The sequence below is a fragment of the Gossypium raimondii genome, chromosome 6 (assembly GCF_025698545.1).
Source record: "Gossypium raimondii isolate GPD5lz chromosome 6, ASM2569854v1, whole genome shotgun sequence".
Classification (NCBI taxonomy): domain Eukaryota; kingdom Viridiplantae; phylum Streptophyta; class Magnoliopsida; order Malvales; family Malvaceae; genus Gossypium; species Gossypium raimondii.
This window is the reverse complement of record NC_068570.1, coordinates 1-24535: the sequence shown is the minus strand read 5'-3', so window position 1 is coordinate 24535 and position 24535 is coordinate 1. Positions and strand designations below refer to the sequence as shown.

General features: G+C 34.8%; 2 protein-coding genes and 1 long non-coding RNA gene across 14 annotated transcripts; 2 read left to right on the top strand and 1 right to left on the bottom strand.

Moving 5' to 3' along the window:
• The first annotated feature begins 412 nt into the window (after positions 1 to 412).
• On the top strand, positions 413 to 22143 carry LOC105772469 (uncharacterized). 12 transcript variants are annotated; one of them, XM_052632188.1, is made up of 16 exons: positions 414 to 581; positions 689 to 851; positions 930 to 2679; positions 2971 to 3017; positions 4456 to 4496; positions 6931 to 6980; positions 14365 to 14448; positions 15730 to 15783; positions 15869 to 15949; positions 16508 to 16599; positions 16700 to 16789; positions 17364 to 17469; positions 18805 to 18913; positions 19138 to 19256; positions 21552 to 21662; positions 21831 to 22143. In XM_052632188.1, exons 5-13 carry the CDS (start codon positions 4460 to 4462, stop codon positions 18862 to 18864), a joined length of 654 nt encoding a protein of 217 aa, XP_052488148.1. In that variant the 5' UTR covers positions 414 to 581; positions 689 to 851; positions 930 to 2679; positions 2971 to 3017; positions 4456 to 4459; the 3' UTR covers positions 18865 to 18913; positions 19138 to 19256; positions 21552 to 21662; positions 21831 to 22143. The 12 variants fall into 12 exon arrangements, with proteins under 12 accessions (XP_052488151.1, XP_052488148.1, XP_052488150.1 ...); XM_052632190.1 differs by having other exon boundaries at positions 19113 to 19256; XM_052632189.1 differs by lacking the exons at positions 21552 to 21662; positions 21831 to 22143 and adding an exon at positions 20318 to 20371.
• On the top strand, positions 699 to 1606 carry LOC105772471 (uncharacterized). Its single transcript, XM_052632603.1, has 3 exons — positions 699 to 851; positions 930 to 1154; positions 1214 to 1606. The coding sequence occupies exons 1-3, from the start codon at positions 699 to 701 to the stop codon at positions 1604 to 1606; spliced, it is 771 nt and encodes a 256-aa protein (XP_052488563.1).
• On the bottom strand, positions 9590 to 12387 carry LOC128041799 (uncharacterized). The gene is made up of 2 exons (XR_008196652.1): positions 10221 to 12387; positions 9590 to 10122 (listed from the first exon to the last, which is right to left on the bottom strand). It is a non-coding gene; the product is annotated as an uncharacterized LOC128041799 (long non-coding RNA).
• Positions 22144 to 24535: the final 2392 nt, after the last annotated feature.

Here is a 24535-nt window from a genome sequence, read left to right as displayed (position 1 = left end):
GCAAGCCTTGTGCAAAACGTAAATGCTCATGCATCAAGGTTTCAACAGAACCTTTTTCAATGGCCTTTTCCTGATGATGGAGAAAACGCTTATATTAGTTAACTGCTGAAATCCCATATTCAGTTCTACTACTGGAAGCTTACAAAGAGCCTATTCAATCACCTCTATAATGTCAAGCTAAATAAACATATCATCAATTCCTACTGTTTGTGAAGAAAAAGAATTTCAAACCAAAAACTAATGAAAGCAGCTCGATATGAATAGTATGATGATTACTTTGTAGTTTAGTTTTAATTTATATTTACGGAAAATTCAGTATTGATACTTTGTTTTTGTAAATTGATGTCGTAAATATTATTATTAAATATTTAATAACAATCTCTTCAGCTCAATTCATTAATGGGTATTTTTTTTTTGTTTACTTCGTTCTTCGAGCTCCCGAATTCAACCCGGTCGGGAAAATGGATTTCTATAAAGTTTAATTTTTTCTTGAAAGATCTGTTAAGTTTATTTAACACTCTTTCAAGACACAAGCACAACCAATCCATGGTCCAGATCTGATCTGAAATCTGAATACATCGGTAAGTAGGTAGTATATCAAAGTTCTACTCTGCTTGTATTTTGTAAAGAATATGCATGCATTTTTCAAGCAATGACGTAATTTAGGCTTATTTTTGTGTGTGTTTAGGTTAGAACTGATGGGATCCGGTGGGAGCAAGGGTTCTTGCAGGGGAGGAGCTTCCTCGTCGAGTGGTGGGAGGAAGGGAAGATCTATTGGAAAGAATAGAGTTTTCCAATCCTCTCGCCTGGGAGCGCCTTCTGGATCTGCTGACTCCCACTTTGACCGTCAGGTCTTTCCCCATTCTCTTGTCTCATATTTTCCCCTCTTTCTTCTTCCTCTTCCTTGAAAAAGAAGTTCGCTTCTTCAGGTGGTTGTTGTTGATCACCATAATAAAGACTACGGCTCTAATTTCACCAACCAGAACAGGAGAGAACGGGAATCTGAGTCGGATCAAGTGAAAAGAGAATGTTCCAGAAAGGTTAAAGCTGAATCGGCATCTGATTATGAAATGCCACTGCCATGCATATCTTCCAATGGTGTAGATATAGATGCCTCGAGAAGTGGTAGCAGCTCTGGCAGAGCCACCACAGCAGTGCGTCACTCTCCTTCTCGCTGCCTCTCTGGCTTTAGCTTCTTTTCGGGTAACATTAGCTTCGCAGAGCTAATAGTTTGGGTTCGTCTAGGGCATATCCTGTTTCTCCTCCAAGCCTTACAATATTGAACCGTGATGACAACTTCGAGACACTTGAACATCGACAACTTTCCCCAAATTCTTCTTCTATAAACTTATATTCTCCCTTAACCTTCAATGATTCAGACACAGATAGAGATGAAATTGGTGGGTCAAGTTCAAATGGTCGTAACCAAGACGATTCTCTGATCAAACATGGTGAATACTGGGCTCAACATGATGAACTACATGGTGCTTGTTTTAATGCCTCAGAAGTGACCACTGGAAAAACTAATGATAATACAAATGATGGCATAGTTGAGATTTCCGATGATGGAAGGTTGGATAAGATGGAATTTTTATCTAACATCTAGGAACATGTTGAATCTGATGACTTTATGGAACGTGTGTGTCAAGGTTTAGATTCTCGACCCTCTTCCCTTGATGGAAATCAGGCCATGTTAATTCAGCTCCCATCTCATATTCTACCATTAAACCATGATCCCTTGATCTTACCAGCTGGGAGAGTCGGTGATCATGTTGATAATGATCACCATGGAGTTCGACCATTAAACCATGATCCCTTGATCTCATCAGCTAGGAGAGTTGGTGATCATGTTGATAGCGATCACCATGGACTTTGTGTACTAGAAAACATGGAGGATTCTCAGAAAGTGTAATGTTTTCACCAGCTCAGAATCCCTTATGAACAATTTGCTGACAGGGTTGACCAACTACCCAAATCCCAAGATGGCTCAAAAGGGGAGAGGCAAGTTTCACATTACTTTCTTAGCTGTGGGATTTATTGAATTCAGGAATAGAGAGACATTCCCAGATGAGACTGAAGCCTGTAAACACAGCAACTGTAGAAGATCCAGATGTTTGAAACTGTAAGTTCACATGCGAGACAGAACATTTCACTTGAGTAATATGTTACTCGGACTTGGTTTAAGCATATACTCGAGATCGGTATGTTTCATTTTCTTTTAAGTTTTCTTCATGTATTTAGAAGATGTTTGGAACATCATACCCTGAATGTTCAGAGGGTGCTCAAAAATAGTGAAGATGTTTAGAACATCTGTTGAGTTTTGTTGTTTGTTGTGATTGGCAGTTATTGTGAGTGCTTTGCAGCAGGGATTTACTGCAAGGATTATTGTGCATGTGATAACTGTTTGAACAAGCCAGATTATGAGGATATTGTTCTTGATATTCGACTTCAAATTGAATTGCTTAACCCTCTCGCATTTGCTCCACTTATTGTTAACCCACCTAATGATTCCCCTAATGTTACTGTAATTATAAATTCTATAATCCTACACTTTTTTCCCTTTAAATTTGTGTAATTTCATAAGTGTTTGACAAGATGAACACACCATCAGCCAAGCACAAAAGTGGATGCAAATGCAAGAGGTCAAAATGCCTAAAATAGTAGTGCGAGTGCTATTGGGTATGTTTTAACTTTTTAGCTCCATGTTACTGATGTTGCTCCCAATTTCCTTTTTTATTTTTAAGAACTTGTATTCAAGATCCATGTGTAATATACACCTGGACATAGATATGTTATATGAATCTCCAAGTATATAAAAAAAACTCTTTAAATTATTGAACCAATCAGTGTTAGATTGCAAATCCTTTTCAAGTTTGAAAGATCAACATAAGCTTTTGATTGTTTGTTGAGTAAATTCATTTATGGTTTTTGTTGGGTATTTTTTTTATTGTTGCTTTTGATTGTTTGTAGGCCTGGTAGGAGGCGGAAAAATCTGGTTTTCTATTGCCATAGACTCGGTAATCCTCTCTATCCTGTTTGCTAATGTTTGATTGAATGAAACTTGAACTTTTTTTTAACTAGTAAAATTTTAATGTACAGAAAAAAAAAGTAGTGAATTATAGACAAAATCCAAGTAAGCATACTTGCGTTGTATGATTAGTATTTCTTTCAAATATTGTTGGATATCTAGCTAGGAGTTGTCTCTAGCTTGGAATGGAGTTCAATCAAGAAGTTTGGAGCTTAATATGTTTTTGTTTAATATGCTATTCTAATATCCGCAAGAACATGAAATTTTGTCTAGAAATTTTGTTAAACATGTCTTCTTATTTCTTAAGAAGGTGCAAGGAAGTTTCCTCTAATAACAACAAAGTACCAGAAAATATTATGACTGATAGGTAGAACTTGTATGGTCAAGGGCACAAGGCGCATTCTAGGTGCTAAAATTCTTTTATTTCCTGAGGTGCAGGGGCAAAAAATTAAAAAAAAGAGCTTGCCTAAATGCAGTAAGGCAAAAGATATATGTGTCTATCCATTTATATACCAAGGTTAATAAATATAGTTATGATAATAAACTCTAAATTGTGATCCAGCTTATCTACAAAATGTGCAAATTTTTTTTTTCATTAATAGACCAAGCTGCACGATTTCCTTATGATCCCATGTTGTTCTTGCCTGTTGTTGGATATTCAAATATTATGCACATTAATTCAAAAAAAAAAAAAGAAACCTAATAGAACTTGAAGTAGTTGGGTTTTTGTTTTGCACCTATCGCCTTACATTAAAGTGTATCTAGATGCACCAGGTGTGCATGTGTGATCGAATGTACTTTTCCCTAAAGGGTCTAGGGTGCTTTTATAATTTGGCTCTAAGATGCAATTGCTAGGCATACACCTTGACATTGAAGGTTGCAATGTCTTGGTTGATGCTCATTACTATGTTCTAAATTGTAGTGAATTTTGAGTTGCCACTTATGGAGATAGGATGGCCCAGAGCTTAAAAAATAGTAAAGCCTATGTTCATTTATTTCTGCATGCTTGTTATTAAGTTGATCTTGCATGGTTTTTTTATTATAGTACAAAAATGTCTAATCACTGAATGCAATTTGGATTGAACTAGACTTGAAAGTTGTAATTAGGAAGATTGATTAACTTTTCTACTTGAGAGGATTCCCCTTAGCTCAATTGCTACCTTTACTGGACTTTAAGTCTTTAATAATGATAAATTTAAATTTAAATATGGAAATTCTTGTTAGAAAAGGGTTAAGAAATTAACCGCCCTCCTCTACACTGGGTTAAATAGAAGAGATTTTTGTAACTTTAGAAACCTACTATTATGAAATTAGTTTTCAGTCCAGTTTATGCTGAACGCATGCTATTAGAATTTCCACCTCCAATTTTCTACCTTAAATGGTTTTCTTCTTTTTCTGATTGTATTGCATTCTTCTATTTCTAACAGGTAGATGAAATGTTGTATAGATTGTAAGAGACTCATTTCAGGTATCAATCTCTGTTTTAGTTTCAGATCCATGCTTCTTTACTTGTATTTCAGTGGGTTTTTCTTAGGGTTTTTGGTTTTCAGCTTTAGATATTGCTGTTTCATTCCGTCTTTCAAATCTATAGATGTGGATCTTGTTCTTCTTTTTTGTTTGTTTATCATCTTAGCCCTGAATTTATTTTCATTCTTATTCTGATTCAAGGATATCTCCCTCATATCCCGTACCAGGATAGGCTGTTCCAAGATTATCCCCATCATATCCCGTCCGGTTCAGCAGTTTTGGTGGCCGGTTCAGATTTTTAACTTGTTTGGACCGGGTTACCTGACGTAGTTAATGGGATATCCCGGCTTGGGATATTCCATTCTACGGATATCCCGGCTTGGGATATCCCATTTTAGGGATATTCCGGCTGGGGGTCTAGGGGCTTGGGGCTTGGGTTTAGGGTTGGGCTGGTGTTTTTGGGCTTTTGTTTCAGTGTTTTGGGCTTTGGATCTCTTAGGTTTTGGATTACTGGGTTTTGGACTACATCGAATAGTGATTTCAGGGACCGAAATATATACCCAAAATTTATTAGCCTTGTAAATAATTAAAAAAGAATTGAGGATGAGGTTTCTTTTTAATTGAAATGGGCTTTTTTATAATAAATCCAACTAGCCAACTCTTGGCCGTTGATGACTTTAATCCAACAAACTAAATGGACCGTCTGAATGAGGGGAAGAAAATAAGGAAGCCAGCCACTAAGAAATGAAGCTTCTCTCTCCTTTGTTATAGGATTTATGAATAACCTCAATTCCGGCAATAAAACTCCACCGTTTCTTTCTATCTTCGTTTGTTGGGTTTTGGCTCAGATCGACTCCCGGGTATGAATTTTTGCCTTTGTTTCACAGTTGGACTCCTTATTTTTCTTCTCCTAAAGATTCTTCTCATTTGAATCTTTGGAATTACGGGTCGATCATTTGAATCTTTGCCATTGTCTGTTTTGGAGTGTACTGTGTTAAGTTGTCTGGGTTTGGGGTGTTGTTGGCTCAGGTTTGTAGTCTTTGGTCTGACCAAAGTAAAGTCTCTTCTTTCCTTTCCCTTTTATCTCACTTAAGATAATGCTTTAAACTTTTTCGCCTGCCTTTCTTTCTAATGTGACAGTCCACATAGCCTAATGGTCTCGTGTATAAAAAACTGCTTTCTAGTCTGATGTGCTGCAAAAGAAAAATCTCTGATTGGCTGGATTATAAGTACTGTGAAACCAGTATCCCAATTGTTAAGTCAACCATCAGTAAATCGGCGCATATGAATGACTTTAATTAAATAATTCCCTGTGAAACTCTACAATAATTAGTTTAATCGATCTGTCCTTGGGATATGTAGTACTCTTCCTGTCCATATATAACTGTTTTTAGTTAGTATCTTCCTTGCCCTGTTTTTAGTTACAGTGTTTGTGTTTGTGAGATAGAAACTAACAAATTGAGCCCACTTTCCTTTTTAAGCCATTGGTTAATGACTTCGGTTTATATCGTATTAGTTTGCATGAATTTGATTCTTTGAATAACCTTCGTGTGGTGTCTTGGGTTTAATTCAAAATTTTCCGAATTATTAATGGTTGATGTGGAAATTTGATTAGGACAATGTGAAAAAGTTATGCTCTAATTTTCTGAACTGTCAAGATATAGGTATGTTAGGGGAAGCCTACTCTCTGTTTACTGGTAAGTTTAATCTTGAGTGTTATATGAGGTTGATATCTTTAATCTACAGTTTATATATTTTTAAGGTCAGGGAATAGCTGTTTCCAATTACTTGAACACTTGGCTGTTTTCATTTAATCTACAGTTAATATATATTTAAGGCCACTTTCCTTATACAATTGTTGTTTGATTTTCTTTTTTAAAGGAAAAATGCAGTTTGCATGGCGTTGTTGTGTGTTTTCAAATAGAATAGAAAGTAAGAGACTTTGGGATCAATTAACATCAATTTTAACTAGAAAAACATGGTCATATTTGGAGTGAAAATTCTTGCATTTTATCTGGTGCTAAGGTGGTGCATTTTTGTCTTTGGTTTTCTTTTCACACTGTTAGGTGCTTTCACTCATCCGTAAGGATCGGGGTAGGTTTTCTTTAAAATAGTTGACTGGAGGTCATCGATGAACTTAGTTGGAACTGTTTGTGTGCTGGTGCTTATATGATTTGGAATTGGATTTTGATTGAAATATTCGGGTAATATCTAAATGCATGGCCTGGATGGAATTGGGGATGCAATTTAACTGAAAATGTTGTTTTATATTACAAAGTAGTTACAAGTGTTTATGAAGAATGCAGTATATTTGCCTTTTTTTATCTTACGATGAGAGTTTTCTTTCAAAGTTTCATATTTGAATCGTAATACTGATTTATTTTTCAAAAAATCCAAATTACTCATCTTTCGCTTTGGTATTGTTAATTATGTAGAGAACGAAGGTTTCTCTTTTGTGGACGTCGGCCATTCATATCAACCCAAGGTATCTCTCTACAATCTCATGGTTTTGTTTTCAGTAACATTGATGCGTTTGTTTTATTTGATTGTTGTTTTCTAAATTGTCAAAATTAAAGTAAATTTTCTTTGGATCGAATTTAATTTTCATTGGGCCTGTGTGCCCATTGGTTTTTTGCGACTTGTGATAGTTGTCCTGTTTTTTTTGGGCTGTTATAATGGTCATGGTTTTCGGGTTTCTGTTTAGTTCCTGTGGCTTGTGGTACTGAGCATGTTTTACCTTCGGATTTGTTTGTAAAGGTAAGGCCGTCTCTGTCTGCTAGCAATTTGCATTGTGTGTTGCCTGCCTTTCTTTTTCTTTTCAAAGTCTCTGTTACCGTTTTAATCTCTTTTATGGAAAAATTTTAAGGACATTGTTGGATATTTCTTTTTAATTTCCATTTTCTCATCCATTTCTTATGCTTGTTGCTAAACCGTTGTTCAATTTACTTGGTTGGGTTACAAGTATGATGTTCTTATATATACCCTATGGTAATTATTTGTTTTGAACAGGACTTTGCAACTGTTGTTTTCTGACAGATAGGTTTGGACATGTCTTTGATTCAATTTCGTCTTACCCTGTCTTTCTCTACCAGCAGTATGGCGGATTTGCCCTCCTTTTCAACTGAAGAATTTTATTGGCTAGCATCATTCTTTTGGGGGCATCATCACCTGCAAACTAGTAAGTAGTCAAATATGCTTTTGCTTTCATCAATGACATTTTTGGTGGATTGGAATTTTTTTTCAGCTCTTTCATCTTCGTAGATTTCGGTCAAATTCAATGGCTTTTATTAATCTTCTTTTTCATTTCCATCTTTTATAAATTCAATACACTCTAATCTTGGCACTCGGTAAACCATCCTCAGCCTTATCTAGTTCGTGTTACTTCAAATTTTTTCCTAAATCTTGTTGATTAGCTCCATAGGTAGCTTTTCTTTTATGGGAATGGTAATAGTTATGGTTGTATAAAATTGCTTAGAATCATATTCGGCCAGTTTCTACCATTTATTTTTATCCAGAATTTAGGAATCGGCTTTGAAATTGGCAATTAGGAAAAAGAGAATGGCTTGTACCTTAAAACAGAGAGTAAGAATAGGTTGGTTGAGAAAAAAAATGGTTTGGCACCAACAATGATGCAACTAAATTGTGCTGACGCTCATGAAAGACCTGCCTTCCCGAGATTCTAACCTCAAATGAAGCATAAAAGGGTTTGGGAAACTTAGGAAAAGACAGCTCCACACTGACGACTAAAAGACCCTGGTATGGTTCCACTTTTGGACCTGTATCTTTGAATTTTGGGTCAAAGTTATCCATATTTACATTTGCTGTCCATGCCCAAGTTGGAGTAGTTTATTAGGTTTGTTCTAAGTTGCCAACGCATATTGAAAAGTTTTATGAGGTTAGATGCTAATATGTTTTTAGTTTTCAAATGAAAAGGTTACTAGTCGATTTATCTCTTATTTTATGATGGCTCGTATGTGCAGACAATTGGTTTGGAAGTGCAGAATGGATATGGTTTAATAGAAACATCACCTTGCGTTGCTGGTCGACAACCTTATTATAATGTAAGACAGCTGTAGGTCTTTCTATTATAATATTCAACTGAAACTGTTCTCTTTCTTCCAGGCTACCCCTGATAGAACATGTGATTTCTCCTAAGCAATGTGAATAAATTCTTAAAAAGAGAACTAATAGTTATATATCCGTTATCTCTGTTGCTCCTGCTCTTATTTTTTCTTGTAGTACACGCGTCTGACGCTTAGACAGACTTGGATACAGGGATATGTCCCTACAAAAACATTCCAATGCATGGAAAAGCTTAAAAAAATTGAACTCACGTACATTGGATACATATCCATATATAAGGCTCGCACCTGACTCCAAGTAACTAGCTAGAAATCTACTTTCAGGAGTTTTGCAGAAATCACCTCGAATAACCAAGCTTTTGAAGCTTTCAAGTTAATAATCCGTTAAACAAATGAATGGAGGGCTTTAAACAAAGCCAACAATTGTTTCGGGCTGACATATTTATTTTAAATATATAATACAGAACGCACTCAGATAAATGTAATATATTATAAAGTTGATTTTGTTTTGCCTTTCTACATTTATTTTCAGTGAGTTTTTGTCAGGTATTTATTTTTATTTCTTGCTCAGCAGAATATTGTTGGGGCTGGGGGTGGTTGGGCATAGCTTGAATTCGGTGCAGATTTTTTTTTAATTGTCCTGTTGTGTTTGGCCTGAAGAATATCCGTGTCATATCCCGGCTCGGAATAAGCTATTCCAAGGATATCCCCTTCAAATTTCGTCCCGGTTCAAAATTTTAACTGCCTGGTTCTGTTATTTTGGTGCCCGGTTCAGATTTTTTATGCGTCTGGGCCGGGATACCTGTCGCACTTATCCCAGGCGGGGATATCCCATTCTAGGTATATCCCGGCTTGGGATATCCCTCCGAAGGAATATCCCGGCGTAGGTGTATATCCCGTTATTGGGATATCCTGGCGTTGGTTTAGGGGTTTTTTTCTGTTTTTTTTTTGAAGTTAAGTACCGTACTGGGCTATTTTTAAAATACAAAAACACATAAAACAGGCTCAAAGAAAAACAAAAGCCTGGAAAATAGGCCCAATTTTATTTAGGTAAGCACATCATGATAGTAATATTTAAGAAATGATTGTACCTTAACGATATTTTTGAACATATCCATTAACAAAAAGTAATAATAATAGTGCCCACCCTACTTTGAATTCCCACTTTGTTGTTTTTATTTATGTAAAAAAGAATTAATCTGTGAACTATTTTCATTTTGATAGTCAAGAGTCGTAGCTTTTTGCAAGAAAAAATTATTGAATCAGCTTCACTTTTATTTAGAGGGGTAGGGTAATCGGTTTCGTAATTTTTAGGGGCGGGAATATTCCAGTGCTACCAACTGTACATTTTCATCTTTGGAAGGCAGAGCATCGAACTACATTGATCTGTTTTATGTACGTCGAGTAGGCCCGTTCGCTCTAAGCAGTGGATTTTTTATCTAATTATACAATCGACGGTCCATTAGCTTTATATATATTTAATAGATAATAAAACCTGAACTTACTAACATTGTTAAAAAACTAATAGTTAAAAAACCGAAATCCCTGAAAAAACACACTGAAAATATTAGTAAAAGATATGCATATATCTGAAACTAAAAACAGAGATAAAGAGGAAAGAGACAGTTTAATTATATTCATACCTAAAATCAATCTTCGATGATGTAGGGTTTCAAAAATTAAAAAAAGAAAAGAGAAACAGCAAAAAAACAAAAAACGGAATTTGGTTACCCAAAGCTAAAAATTTGAGGAAAAAATTGAAAGGGTACATATAGAGAGAGAGAGACGGCGAATGAATGGGAGAGCCATAGATTGAAGAAAACACAGAAAGGAGGCTGAGAGAAGAAAAAACAAGAGAGAAGGAAAAATATTTGTAAAGAAGGGAAAAAGAGTAGGCTAATAAAGGAGAAAAGAACGTTAGAAATAAAGGAAAAATAGGAGAGAATATGGGAATAAGCTGGTCATTACGCCACACGCCCAGTACAATTTCAGAATTTTTGCTTCTCATTTAGATAACTGACTTTTTTTACCGTTAATTAGATTTGGTGCATGAGTTTTAAAAATTCTGTCAGTGTTATCATTTTCTCATCGGTTGCCTGCCAAATATATAAAAATCATAGAAATTTTAGAAACAGTAAAAAATAAATGTGAATGCCCAAATACTCGCAAGCCCCAGATCCAAAACCAAAGCCACCAAAAGTATTCAGCGAAGTAGAAACTTCAAAAAAATGATCCCTAAAACAAAACCAACAATCTTAAACACCGGCAAACAACCAATCAACTAATAATGAACATATGCGAGGCAATAAACTAACAAAAATAACAAGACCTAGATACGAAAATAAAACCCATTAAAAATAAGAGTAAACAGTGACAAAAAAACATAGAAGCAAAAACTTAAATTTAAAAAACGGAACCAGGCACTAATAATTCCAAACCGGGCTATCACGATTCAGAGATATCCTCAGAATAGGTTATCCGGAGTTGAGTTATGATGGGTATATCCCTTTAGCGGAATAAGAACGAAAATTAACACCAGTAAACTTAAAAAATCTGAACCAGATTCAAAATATTTTACTAAGAAAAAAATAAAACGAATAGAAACAGCGATTTCTAAACCAAAAAATAAACCAAGAAATACAAGTACAAAAGCATAGTTCTTAAATTAAAAACAGAGAACGGAAAAGACAATGTGGAAGCAAAGATTCATACCTTATGAAGCAAGGGATTCCAAAAATCCCAAAAACAGAAACGGTACAGTGTCTTTGCATTCCTTTGGGCGTCGGTTACAAAAAAGGTCAAAAACATACGAGGAAAAATTTGAAATGGGACGGCCGGAATAAAGGAGAGAGTAAAGGGAAAGAAATGTTAGAAAAAGGAAAATGAGAAGAGAATAAACTATGAAAAAATCCAATAGGACTAGACCAAAAAGAACACGATCCCGATCCAAAAACCACGAAACCATCCCATCTAAACAAACCACCCCAAAACAGAAACGAAAAGGCAAAAAAACAAATGATAAGCAAAAAACCACATAGTAGTCGATAAACTGACTAAAGAACAACTTACCAACATCAATAGATTTGAAAGGATGAACCAAAACAGTTGTTCATAACGCTGAGAACCAAAAACTCAAACAAAAGCAGACTGGAAAACAAGGAAAGACGCATAGATCTGAAAATTAAAATAGAGATGAAAAGGTAGAGACATACTTATTCTAAAGATGAAAACCAAAAAACCAACAGAAAAAAAAAGAAGAAGAAGAGAGGCATAGATCTGAAATTAAAAAAAATACATGAAAAGGCAAATACACTGTTAAAGTAAATGTACCTGTAATGACACTCCCACGAAGCAGAGGAAGAGACCAAAAGAGAATCCGCGAAGTACGAGAAGGGAGGAAGAGAGAATAATGAAAACAAAAAAGAAAGAAGGAATGGATGGACTGAAGCATGATTTGAGTATTTAAAATTTGGGAAGGAAGTGAGATGTGAAAAGGCGGAAGAAAACGGGCAGCAGGGCCGTCACTGCCCAAAATATATACCCAAAATTTATTAGCATTATAAATTATTAAAAAAGAATTAAGGATGAGGTTTCTTTTTAATTGAAATGGGCTTTTTTATAATAAATCCAACAAGCCAACTCTAGGCCATTGATGACTTTAATCCAACAAACCAAATGGACCGTCTGAATGAGGGGAAGAAAATAAGGAAGCCAGCCACTAAGAAATGAAGCTTCTCTCTCCTTTGTTATAGGGTTTATGAATAACCTCGATTTCAATCTCTCTCCTCCTGATATATCTCCGGCAATAAAACTCCACCGTTTCTTTCTATCTTCGTTTGTTGGGTTTTGGCTCAAGTCGACTCCCGGGTAAGAATTTGTGCCTTTGTTTCACAGTTCGACTCCTTATTTCTCTTTTCCTAAAGATTCTTCTCATTTGAATCTTTGCCATTATCGTTTTTACACAACTTTTGGTTTGGAATTACAGGTCGATCATTTGAATCTTTGCCATTATCTGTTTTGGAGTGTGGTGTGTTAAACTGTGTCGGTTTGGGGTGTTGTTGGTTCAGGTTTGTAGTCTTTCGTCTGACCAAAGTAAAGTCTCTTCTTTCCTTTCCCTTTTATCTCACTTAAGATCATGCTTTAAACTTTTTCGCCTGCCTTTCTTTCTAATGTGACAGTCCAGATAGTCTAATGGTCTCGTGTATAAAAAACTGCTTTCTAGTCTGATGTGCTGCAAAAGAAAAAGCTCGGATTGGCTGGATTATAAATACTGTGAAACCAGTATCCCAATTGTTAAGTCAACCATCAGTAAATCGGCGCATATGAATGACTTTAATTAAATAATTCCCTGTGAAACTCTACAATAATTAGTTTAATCGATCTGTCCTTGGGATATGTAGTACTCTTCCTGTCCATATATAACTGTTTTTAGTTAGTATCTTTCTTGCCCTGTTTTTAGTTAAGTGTTTGTCTTTGTGACATAGAAACTAACAAATTGAGCCCACTTTCCTTTTTAAGCCATTGGTTAATGACTTCGGTTTATATCGTATTAGTTTGCATGAATTTGATTCTTTGAATAACCTTCTTGTGGTGTCTTGGGTTTAATTCAAAATTTTCCGAATTATTAATGGTTGATGTGGAAATTTGATTAGGACAATGTGAAAAAGTTATGCTCTAATTTTCTGAACTGTCAAGATATAGGTATGCTAGGGGAAGCCTACTCTCTGTTTACTGGTAAGTTTAATCTTGAGTGTTATATGAGGTTGATATCTTTAATCTACAGTTTATATATATTTAAGGTCAGGGAATAACTGTTTCCAATTACTGGAACACTTGGCTGTTTTCATTTAATCTACAGTTAATATATATTTAAGGCCACTTTCCTTATACAAGTGTTGTTTGATTTTCTTTTTTAAAGGAAAAATACAGTTTGTATGGCGTTGTTGTGTGATTTCAAATAGAATAGAAAGTAAGAGACTTTGGGATCAATTAACATCAATTTTAACTAGAAGAACATGGTCATATTTGGAGTGAAAATTCTTGCATTTTATCTGGTGCTAAGGTGGTGCATATTAGTCTTTGGTTTTCTTTTCACACTGCCAGGTGCTTTCACTCATCAGTAAGGATCGGGGTAGGTTTTCTTTAAAATAGTTGAAAGGAGGTCATCGATGAACTTAGTTGGAACTGTTTGTGTGCTGGTGCTTATATGATTTGGAATTAGGGATGCAATTTAACTGAAAATGTTGTTTTATATTACAAAGTAGTTACAAGTGTTTATTGTGTTGCATTAGAAGATGTTAACTAGGTGTTGTTTTCTTTCTTATGAAGAACGCAGTATATTAGCCTTTTTTGATCTTATGATGAGAGTTTTCTTTCAAAGTTTCATATTTGAATCATATTACTGTTTTATTTTTCAAAAAATCCAAATTACTCATCTCTCTACAATCTCATGGTTTTGTTTGCAGTAACATTGATGCGTTTGTTTTATTTGATTGTTGTTTTCTAAATGTCAAAATTAAAGTAAATTTTCTTTGGATCGAATTTAATTTTTACTGGGCCTATGTGGCCATTGGTTTTTTGCGACTTGTGGTAGTTGTCATGTTTTTTTGGGCTGTTATGATGGTCATGGTTTTCGGGTTTCTGTTTAGTTCCTGGGGCTTGTGATACTGAGCATGTTTTCATAGTTTATTCTCTCCTCATTTTCCTTTTTTTCTAACATTTCTTTCCCTTTTATTCTCTCCTTTATTATGTCTGTCTCATTTCGAATTTTACCTCTTATATTTTTAGGCCCGAAAGAATTCAAAGACACTATATTGTGATTCTCTCTGCCATTTCTGTTTTTGGGATTTTTGGACTCCCTTGCTTAATCAGGTATGAATCTTTTCTCCAACATTGTCTTTTCCGTTCTCCCTTTTAAGAACCATGCTTTTTTTTCTTGTATTTCAGTGGGTTTTTCTTAGGGTTTTTGGTTTTCAGCTTTAGAAATCTCTGTTTCGTTTCGTCTTTCAGATCTATAGATGTCGGTCTTGTTCTTCATTTTTGTTTGTTTATCGTATACTCTCTGTTTAATATTATAGCTTTTGTGTTATTTTCTATTTCTTTTAAATCTTTGCTTAGCAGAATACTAATTGCCTAAACAAAAAGCATCTGTATGTAAATTGTTTACTGCATCCGTGTTGGAATGCTGGTTCTGAATAAATTTTTTTCTTTTCAATTTTCTGTTTAGGGCTTACAGGATTTAAAGATTGTCTTATTCCAATCCACGAATATCCTTATCATATCCCGTCTCGGAATAAGCTATTCCAGGATATCCCCATCATATCCCGTCCCGGTTCAGAATTTCCCCCGTCCGGGTCAGTTGTTTTAGTGTCCGGTTCAGATTTTTTATGCTTCTGGACCGGAGTACTTGTCACACTTATTCCATGTAGGGATATCCCATTCCGCGGATATCCCGGTTTGGGATATCCCGGGTTTGGGATATCCCGGGTTTGGAATATCCCGGTTTGGGATATCCCGAAAACGGATATCCCGGCGCGGGTATATCCCATTCAAGGGATATCCCGGCGTTGGTTTAAGGTTTTTTTTGAAGAAAAATACTGGGCTATTATTAAAATACAAAAACATGAACCATCAGGACTAAAAGACAGACCCAAAACGAAATAGGCCCAAAGCAAAACAAAAGCTTGGAAAAACAGGCCTAATTTTATCTGGGTCTAAATACTATTTAAGAAAAGATTGAATATAACTTTTCCAAAGTCCGATATTTTTTAAAAATAAAATAAAATTCAAACCTTTTTTAAAATAAATAATATAAAAACTCATTCTTCCTTATCTTTCTCACGTTCGGTTCTCCCTTTATTCTCTCCCCCTTTTCCCCTTTCTTCTACTAATTTTCTTTTTCTCTCTTCCTCCTTTATTGTCCTTTCTAACAAACCGCTGCCGCTGCCTCTACACACTTTCCAGCGTCTTACCTCCGATCAGGCCAGCTTCCTTCCCATCATTCGAAATTTAAATCCTCAAATATATCTATCCAATCCATTGCTTCTCATTTCTTCGGCGATTCTTGTTGGAATGTTCCTTTTATTTTTCTTTGTTCAGCATTTCTAGTATTTCTGTTCTGGGTTTTATTGATTATTTTCTATCATCCTCTAGACTGCCAAAAGCGGAGGTGCAAGTTTGCCAACGCATATTGAAAAGTTTTATGAGGTTAGATGCTAATATGTTTTTAGTTTTCAAATGGAAAGGTTACTAGTCGATTTATCTCTTATTTTACGATGGCTCGTATGTGCAGACAATTGGTCTGGAAGTGCAGAATGGATATGGTTTAATAGAAACATCACCTTGCGTTGCTGGTCGACAACCTTATTATAATGTAAGACAGCTGTAGATCTTTCTATTATAATATTCAACTGAAACTATTCTCTTTCTTCCATGCTACCCCTGATAGAACATGTGATTTCTCCTAAGCAATGTGAATAAATTCTTAAAAAGACAACTAATAGTTATATATCCGTTATCTCTGTTGCTGCTCTTATTTTTTCTTGTAGTACAAGCGTCTGATGCTTAGACAGACTTGGATACAGGGATATGTCCCTACAAAAACATTCCAATGTATGGAAAAGCTTAAAAAAATTGAACACACGTACATTGGATACATATCCGTATATAAGGCTCGCACCTGACTCCAAGTAACTAGTTAGAAATCTACTTTTTTAAATACAGGATATTGGGGAAAAATGTATTTGAGATCAATTGAAAAGTAAACATGTTATGCTGGTACTATCTTTTCTTGCTAAGTTCCTTAATTGGATCAAAGGAAAGGATCTATGTATGTGCTTTGGTATTAAAGTGAGTTGAAGAGAGTTTTCGTAAGCAGTTAATAAAATGTAAAGAAAAAAAATAAAACATAAATGGGGATTTTTGTTTTCAGGTTTACAATTCACTGTTTTGCTCTGTGTTTGAAATCTATCGATATGGGTCTGTCTGTTTCTTTTTGGTTGCTTTTTCGGAGACTGATTTCAGGTATGAATCTTTACTTGGGTTTGCGTTTTCATTTCTTTGCCTTTGTCTTTGTTTTTGTCTTTTGCCTTTTCATTTCTATTTTATGGTTTTTGGTTTTCAGGTTTAGACATCACTGTTTCGTTTCGTGTTCCAAATCTATTGATCTCGATCTGTTTGTTCTTTTTGTCGGTTTCCTGTGTACTTTTTCGAGGTACAAATCCTAAGTTTTCTCCTCTGTTTCTGTTTTTTATGATTTATGCAATCCCCCTAACTATGTTTTTTTTATGGGAACATCTCTGTTTTTTAGTTTTTGATACATGCTTTTCACTTGAATTTATTTGAGTTTTTTTTTCCTTCTCTTTGCCAAATCCGAGTAAGGTTATCAAGCTTGAGTTCAACTTGACAATGACTGAATTGATTTGAGTTTTACTTGTAGCCGAATCCAAGTGACTTATGGGCACATGTATCTGGTTTTTACCCCTAGTATTGATGTTCATTTTTTAGATACGAGAGTTACACATTTTAATTTTAGATAAATTCTAGATGGTTTAGCCATGCATGATTAGTTGATTAAAGATTTTACTTACTCCGATGAATCAAAATAACTTTCTTTTGTGATAAATGTTCTCTTTCTCATTCTGTATGTTGGATTGATCTTCATGTTTAAATTATCCAAATTAAATGCTAATTCTACTGCTATGACAGATCTCTGTTTAAACTTATTGTGAAGGGAAACTATTTGATTCTAAATGCTGCTTTTAAAATATTTTTGGATTACCTTGCAGTGGAATTCAAAAGCGGATATCTTCAAGCCCCAATGCTATTAAATTAATAGTATTTTCATTCATAAGTATCAGCTTGGCATACACGGAGTTGAAGAGAATTTATGAGGTGATGGCAATTTTTGTGAAACTAAAGTTGAATTCTGCAGATTCCTTGTTAATGCTTTATGTTGTTATGCACTCTCCCATGGCTTAAATTCATTCTTTAATGCCCTAAAACTTGAGATAAATGGGGATTTTAGATGCCAGTTTAACGTGATACCCATATTTCTTTTATGGATATAATGCCTAAAGTTCAACTAAGACCACATACTTCATTTCTAGTGAAATTGTTTAAGCAATTGTGCCTTTGTATAAATTGTTAAAATTCTGTTAAATGTACATTCAAGGTTAAACATGGTTCTTCTTATCAGGGAATTCGTTTGACAATAGGGTTATGCTGATAATGCTTTCTGCAGAATATGGTGACTAGTCTAGCAGCCTGTGGAATTGACCAAACTGAATAAAGCAAATTAAAGGATATCCCTATCATATCCCGTCCCGGTTCAATATTTTTGGTGCCCGGTTCAGCTGTTTTGGTATCCAGTTCAAATTTTTTACGTGTGTGGACCGGGATACCTGTTGTACTTATTCCAATAAGGGATATCCCATTCCAAGGATATCCGGTTGGGGGATATCCTATTAAAGGATACCCGGCTTTGGTATATCCCATTCAACAATTTCCAAAATGTATTCTTTTGAAAATAAATAATAATAAAAAAGTCTATTCCAGAATGTAAATTTAAATAAAAGGTTAAAAAAAATATAAAAACGTAATATATACATGAACAGATAATAAATGAAAAAAAGATAATTTTTTGGTTTAATATTATTTTTCAATAGAAAATGCAATAAATGAAACTTTAAGTTGCTAGATATATAATAAATGAAAATATATTTCATATTTATTTATTTTTTCTAATGTTTCTTTTACTTCTCTGTCTATTAATTGGGAATGAAAACCTTTTTCATATTTATTTCTCATTTATTATCTCCTATTCCCCTCCCCCCCTTTTCCCTAATGTCTCTTTACATTCTTTGCCTTAAATTTCCCCCCAAAAAAATTAGTAATTTGAATAAGGTATTAATTACCATAAATGTTACCGTTGACACATGGGGAATTAGGAAATCTATTCGTTTTGGGCAGTGACGGGTAGGAGAAAGCTACCCGTTTTCCTCAGACTTTTCATATCCCGCTTCCTTCCCATTATCTCTCTCTCGGTCTCATTTCAATATTTCCTCTCATTCTTTTTCGTGGGAGCGAGAAACCCAAAGATTTTGTCTGCCGTTTTTTTTTGGTGATATTGAAATCCCCTGTTATCGCTCTGTGTTTGAAATCTTTCAATGTCGGTCTGTCTGTTTCTTTTTGGTTGTTTTATTGATATCTTCCTGTATATGCATACAGCGATTCAAATCAAGAACGAACGGTTCAATCAGAGCGAGTTTCGGGTTTGGTGAGCGTTAAACCCGCCGTCGCATCGGCTCCCAAAGTGTAGAAAATCGCCATCAATCGTGTAAGTGTAGAAAACCTTTTCTTGTTTTTGGGCCTGAGTCACGCTTAGGTTTCGGCTTATCATTTATATTTTTGTCATTATAGTTCCTTTTCCAAATAACATGACACTAGTTTCATTCTGTTTCTTTCCGTGTTTCAAATCTATGGAACTCATTCTGTTTGTTCTTTTTGTTTGTTTCCTGTGTTCTTTCGTGAGATAGATACCTAATTTGTCTCCTCCTGTAGATGCATATTGCAATGCAAACCAAGAACGAACGGTTCAATCAGAGCGAGTTTCGGGTTTGGTGAGCGTCAAATGCGCCGTCGCTTCGACTCCTAGAGTCTGGAAAATCGTCGTCAATCTTGTAAGTGTAGAAAATCTTTTCTTGTTTTTGCCTAGCAGAATAATTTTTGTAATATCCGCTGAGCAGAATACTATTCCTCTCTGTTTTTAGTTGATATATTCTTCTTTTCTTGTTTTTGCTTAGCAGAGTAATTTTGGGGTTTGGTGTTTTTGAGCCTGAATCACGATTAGATTTTGGCTTTTCATTTATATTTTTGTCATTATAGTTACTTTTCCAATTAACATGACACTAGTTCCATTGCTCCCAAGACTGAAGAAAATATCTATATTAAGATTTTTGTAATATTCGCTGAGCAGAATAATTTTCCTCTCTGTTTTTAGTTAATATATTCTTCTTTTCTTGTTTTTGCTTAGTAGAATAATTTTGTGGTTTGGTTTTTTTGGGCCCAAATCACGCTTAGATTTCGGCTTATCATTTATATTTTTGTCATTATAGTTCATTTTCCAAATAACATTACACTAGTTCCTTTGCTCTCAGAATTCAGGATAGTATCTTTATAATATTTTTGTAATTTCTGCTTAGCAGAATACTATTCCTCTCTGTTTTTAGTTGACATGTGCTTCTTTTTGCTAATATGTTCAGTGGTTTTTATTAAGATTGGTTAATGAATCGTTATGGGCCTCGGGGAAGTGTTTCCGGGATTCATTAGTTAAAATTTGTTCAATTTTTTTAAAAAATGAAATTTTTATTTTTAATAAAAATATTAGTTAAAATTTTAAACATTTCAACACTTTTTAAATTTTAATGAATTATAAATATTTTGAATTTTTAAAATAATTTTAATTTATTTGACAAAAAAATTTAACACTGATTTAAAATTTAAAATAGATACATTAAATAGCTTCCAACGTCTCTCTAAATTCTTGATGAGAGACACTTCTTTCTCCTCTAAATTGTGTCTCCTCTGTTTCCCTTTATTCTTACTTTTACCTTTTTTATTATTATTTTTTTATTTTCTCGTCCTCCCTTTCTTTACTTCGCAGATTCTATTGGGGTCTCTTTCAATTTTTTTTCCTGACCTCTCTTTTTTAACTTTTGTGTAAACGCATGCTGAAATAAAGTACTTGCTACAACAGCATATTGAAATCCCCTTCTTCATCGAATTGTGATTTCAGGTATGATTTTCAGTTCTACTAACTTTCCTTTTTCATGTCTTTTTAAGTTTCAGACCTATTCGTATCTTTTATTTCTGCGGGTATTGTGGTTGTTATCTCTGTTTTAGTTTTCAGATTTATGCTGCTTCTTTTTTTTTTTTAGTGTTTTTGTTATATGTTTCGATGTTCAGCCTTATGAAACACATCTTATATTTGTCATTTTAAATCTTTCGATGTCGTCATTTTTTTGATAGTTTATTGTCTGTCATGTGTTTTATTTTTTTTCGATTGTTTATTTCCCTTTGTTTTGAAGGACATTTTCTTGCAAATCCTTGAATAACCGAATCCTATTTATGAGATTTTATAGCGAAGATATGTCTCTAATACGTATCTACCATAAAACCCTAAATGATTAACACAAAATAAATGGAATCGTTTTCATGTTTCTTTTTATTTTTTTGTCTCCTTATTTTCTCTTTTTGAACAAGTAAAAACATTATATTTCAATAGTTTTCCTTTTTTTATAGAAATTCGAACTACCAATCGAGAAGTTTGGTGCTTAATATGATTTTGTTTAATATGCTATTCTAATATGCGCAAGAACACGAAATTTTGTCTAGAAATTTTGTTAAACATGTCTATTTATTTCTTAAGAAGGTGCAAGGAAGTTTCTTCCAATAACAACAAATTAGTACCAGAAAATATTATGACTGATAGGTAGAATTTGTATGGTCAAGGGCAGAAGGCGCATTCTAGGTGCTAAAATTCTTTTATTTCCTTAGGTGCGAGGGGCAAAAAATTTAACAAAAGAGCTTCCCTAAGTGCAGTAAGGCATCAGATATCTGTGTCAATCTATTTATATACCAAGGTTAATATATATAGATATGATAATAAACTCTAAATTGTGATCCAGCTTTATCTATAAAACGTTCAAATTTTTTTTTATATTAATAGACCAATCTGCATGATTTCGTTATGATCCCATGTCTTTCTTGCCTGTTGTTGGATATTCAAATATTATGCACCTTAATTAGAAGGAAAAAGAAAATAGAACTAGGCATATGAAGCGTGGGAAGGGGGCGTATATGATTTCAAAGGGCCCTAACCTTCGGTATGCTTTCTTTTTCAGTTACTTCATATGGCATTAGTCTGCAATCAGGCATGTTTTGAGTCTTTTTTTCTGTTCTTTTATATGTAACAGATGTTACATATGCCTTTTGGAGTATGAAGAGGGAGATAGCATGCGGATATTGCCTTGTAACCATGAATTCCACAGAACTTGTATAGACAACTGGCTCAAGGAGGTTCACAGGTAGGATGGATGATTATTATTGCAATGTTTTTAAATTAACATTATGGTAAATATGTGATTAAGGGTGTGCTAGATAAAATAGAAGTGTCATTTCTTCCTCAGAAGTAGAACATGGGTTGTAGTAGTTAAATTAACACTGAATTTATTTTCATTCTTATTCTGCTCCAGGAATATCTCCGTCATATCCTGTACCGGGATAAGCTCCACCTCACAAGCCCTCTTATTCAGTTTCAAACACTACTTTTTCTGGTAAATAATATGGTGATATTTTGATGCTTTTCCTTCTTTGAGGTGCTAAAAGTATCTCCATTAATGATTCTATCTTGGATTTAAGAAACTCACCATATATGTTTGCATGTTTATGCCACTTTATAATTCAAAGAAAGTCTTAAAGTGGAGACAATAAAATACAGAAGTGGCCTTTAAAATGGCCCAAAACTGATTGAGCCCAATGACGAAGTAAACTTGGGTTGGATTTCTATGCTTCGCTGAACGGTTTCTCTCTTTACTTTTGTTTTTCTTTTTATTCTTATTTAGTTTCTATTTGTATTAAATGAAGTTTAGAATGGATTAATTGGATAGGTGAACTGCTCATCTGCTTCTTCATTAAATAATATTATGTTACCGTTGTGGGAGATTTCAAGAATCTTTATTTTTTGGGCAGTGACTGCTCCGCTGCCCATTTTCTTCAGCCTTTTCGCATCCCACTTCCTTCCCAAATTTTAAATACTCAAATCATGCCTCATTCCATCCGCTCCTTCTTTCTTTTTTGTTTTCATTATTCTTTCTTACTCCTTTCTCGTACTTCGCGGATTCTCTTTTGGTCTCTTTTCATTTTTTACCAAAGTTTCTTTCTATTAAAGCAAGATCCATTGTCATGAGCTTCTGGGCATTCTGCTTTTTCCCGGAAGCCAAACAGTAGACTTTTCGAAGATTTTGTTCTCTCAGCCTCTTTTCCTGTGTTTCTTCAATCTCTAGCTCTCATTCGTTCGCCGCATCTCTCTCTCTTTCAATATCCTTTCAATTTTTTCCTCGAAATTTTTATCTTCGGGTAACCGAATTTTCTTTTTCAGTTTTTTGTTTTTTTTTGGTGTTTCTGTTTTATTTTTTTTTGTAATTTTTGAATGTTTTTAGTTGCAGATATATGTTTATTTTCATTCTGGATTTTTCAGGGATTTCGTTTTTTTAAAAAGAATAGTTTTTTACCAATGTTAGTAAGCTTAGGTATTATTATCTATTAAATATATATAAAACTAATTGACCCAACGTACATAATAGTCCGCTGTTGTCTTTCAAAGATTAAATTTTCCTCTGTTGTACATTATATTTTGGGCTCAGTTGAATATTGTTGGGCTTTGTGTTATTGGGCTGTCGTTTTAGTGTTTAATTTACTGCTTTGGTTTTTGGTTAATGGGATATTAGACTTAAAATAGTTTGTTCTTTTTGCCGTGTAGTAGTGGGCTTTCTTTCTTTGAATTTAATGTTGATGGTTTTTTACTTATTTTTGGGATTATGGATTTGGTGTTTAGAATTTGCTGTTTTGCTATGTATTATTATTGATGTGGCCTGTGACATTGTTGTTTTATGCTGTTTATTTTATTCTCTATTTTCTAAATAAGAGGACCTAAACTAAAAAAGAAATGTCTAAAAAACTGACAGATACATCAAATAATAAATGAAAAGAAAACATTTCTTTTAATTATTCTTTTGCAGCAATTTACATAATGCATATATAAGTATTTCATTAGTTTTCCATTCTTAATTGAAATGCCTAGTAACATTTTGACAAGTGAACACATAATATTTTCGGAGGGAACAAGGCAATAATACTTAGAATATATTAAGCGCTCTTTGATATTTCATTTTATATATTATTCAGTTTGAGGGATAACCCGGGATATCCCAACCTGATTTAAGCTATTCCCGGTTATTCCTTTTAAATGCCGTCCCGGTTCGTTATCCTATAGCCGGTTTTAGATGGTTTAGACTCCGGTTCATCGTTTTTTCGAGTTTAGACCGGGTAATCTACCGTAGTTATTCCAGGTAGGGATATCCCATTCGAAGGATATCCCGGTTTAGATTTATCCAATTATGCGGTTATCCCGGATCAGGATTTATCCCATTCTTAGGATATCCCAACCTGGATTAAGCTATTCCCCGGTTATTCCTTTCAATTGCCGTCCCGGTTCGGTATCCTATAGCCGGTTTTAGATGGTTTAGACACCGGTTCATCGTTTTTTCGAGCTTAGACCGGGGAACCTACCGTAGTTATTCCAGGTAGGGATATCCCATTCGGAGGATATCCCGGTTTAGAGTTATCCTATTCTGCGGTTATCCCGGTTTGGATTTATCCCATTCTTCGGATATCCTAACTTGGATTAAGCTATTCCCTGTTTATTCCTTAGGGTTTAAGGTTTAGGGTTTAGGATTTAGGGGTTTTAAAGTTTAGGATTTTGGGTTTAGGGTTTTAGGGTTTTGGTGTTTGGGGTTTAGGGTTTAAGGTTTAGGGTTTAGGGGTTTGGGGTTTGAGGGTGGGGGGTTAGGTTTAAGGTTTAGGGTTTAGGGAGGTTTAGGGTTTAGGGTATATGGGTTTAGGGGTTTGGGGGCTCGGGGTTAGGGGTTTAGGGTTAGGGGTTGGGGGGGTGGGTTTAGGGTTTTGGGTTGGGTTTGGGGTTGGGGGTGGGGTTTAGGGTTTGGGGTTTGGGTTTGGGGTTGGGGTTTGGGTTTGGGGTTTGGGGTTTGGGGTTTGGGGTTTGGGTTTTGGGGTTTGGGGTTTGGGGTTTGGGGTTTGGGGTTTGGGGTTTGGGGTTTGGGGTTTGGGGTTGGGGGGGGTTTAGGGGTTGAGGGTTGAGGGTTGAGGGTTGAGGGTTTGG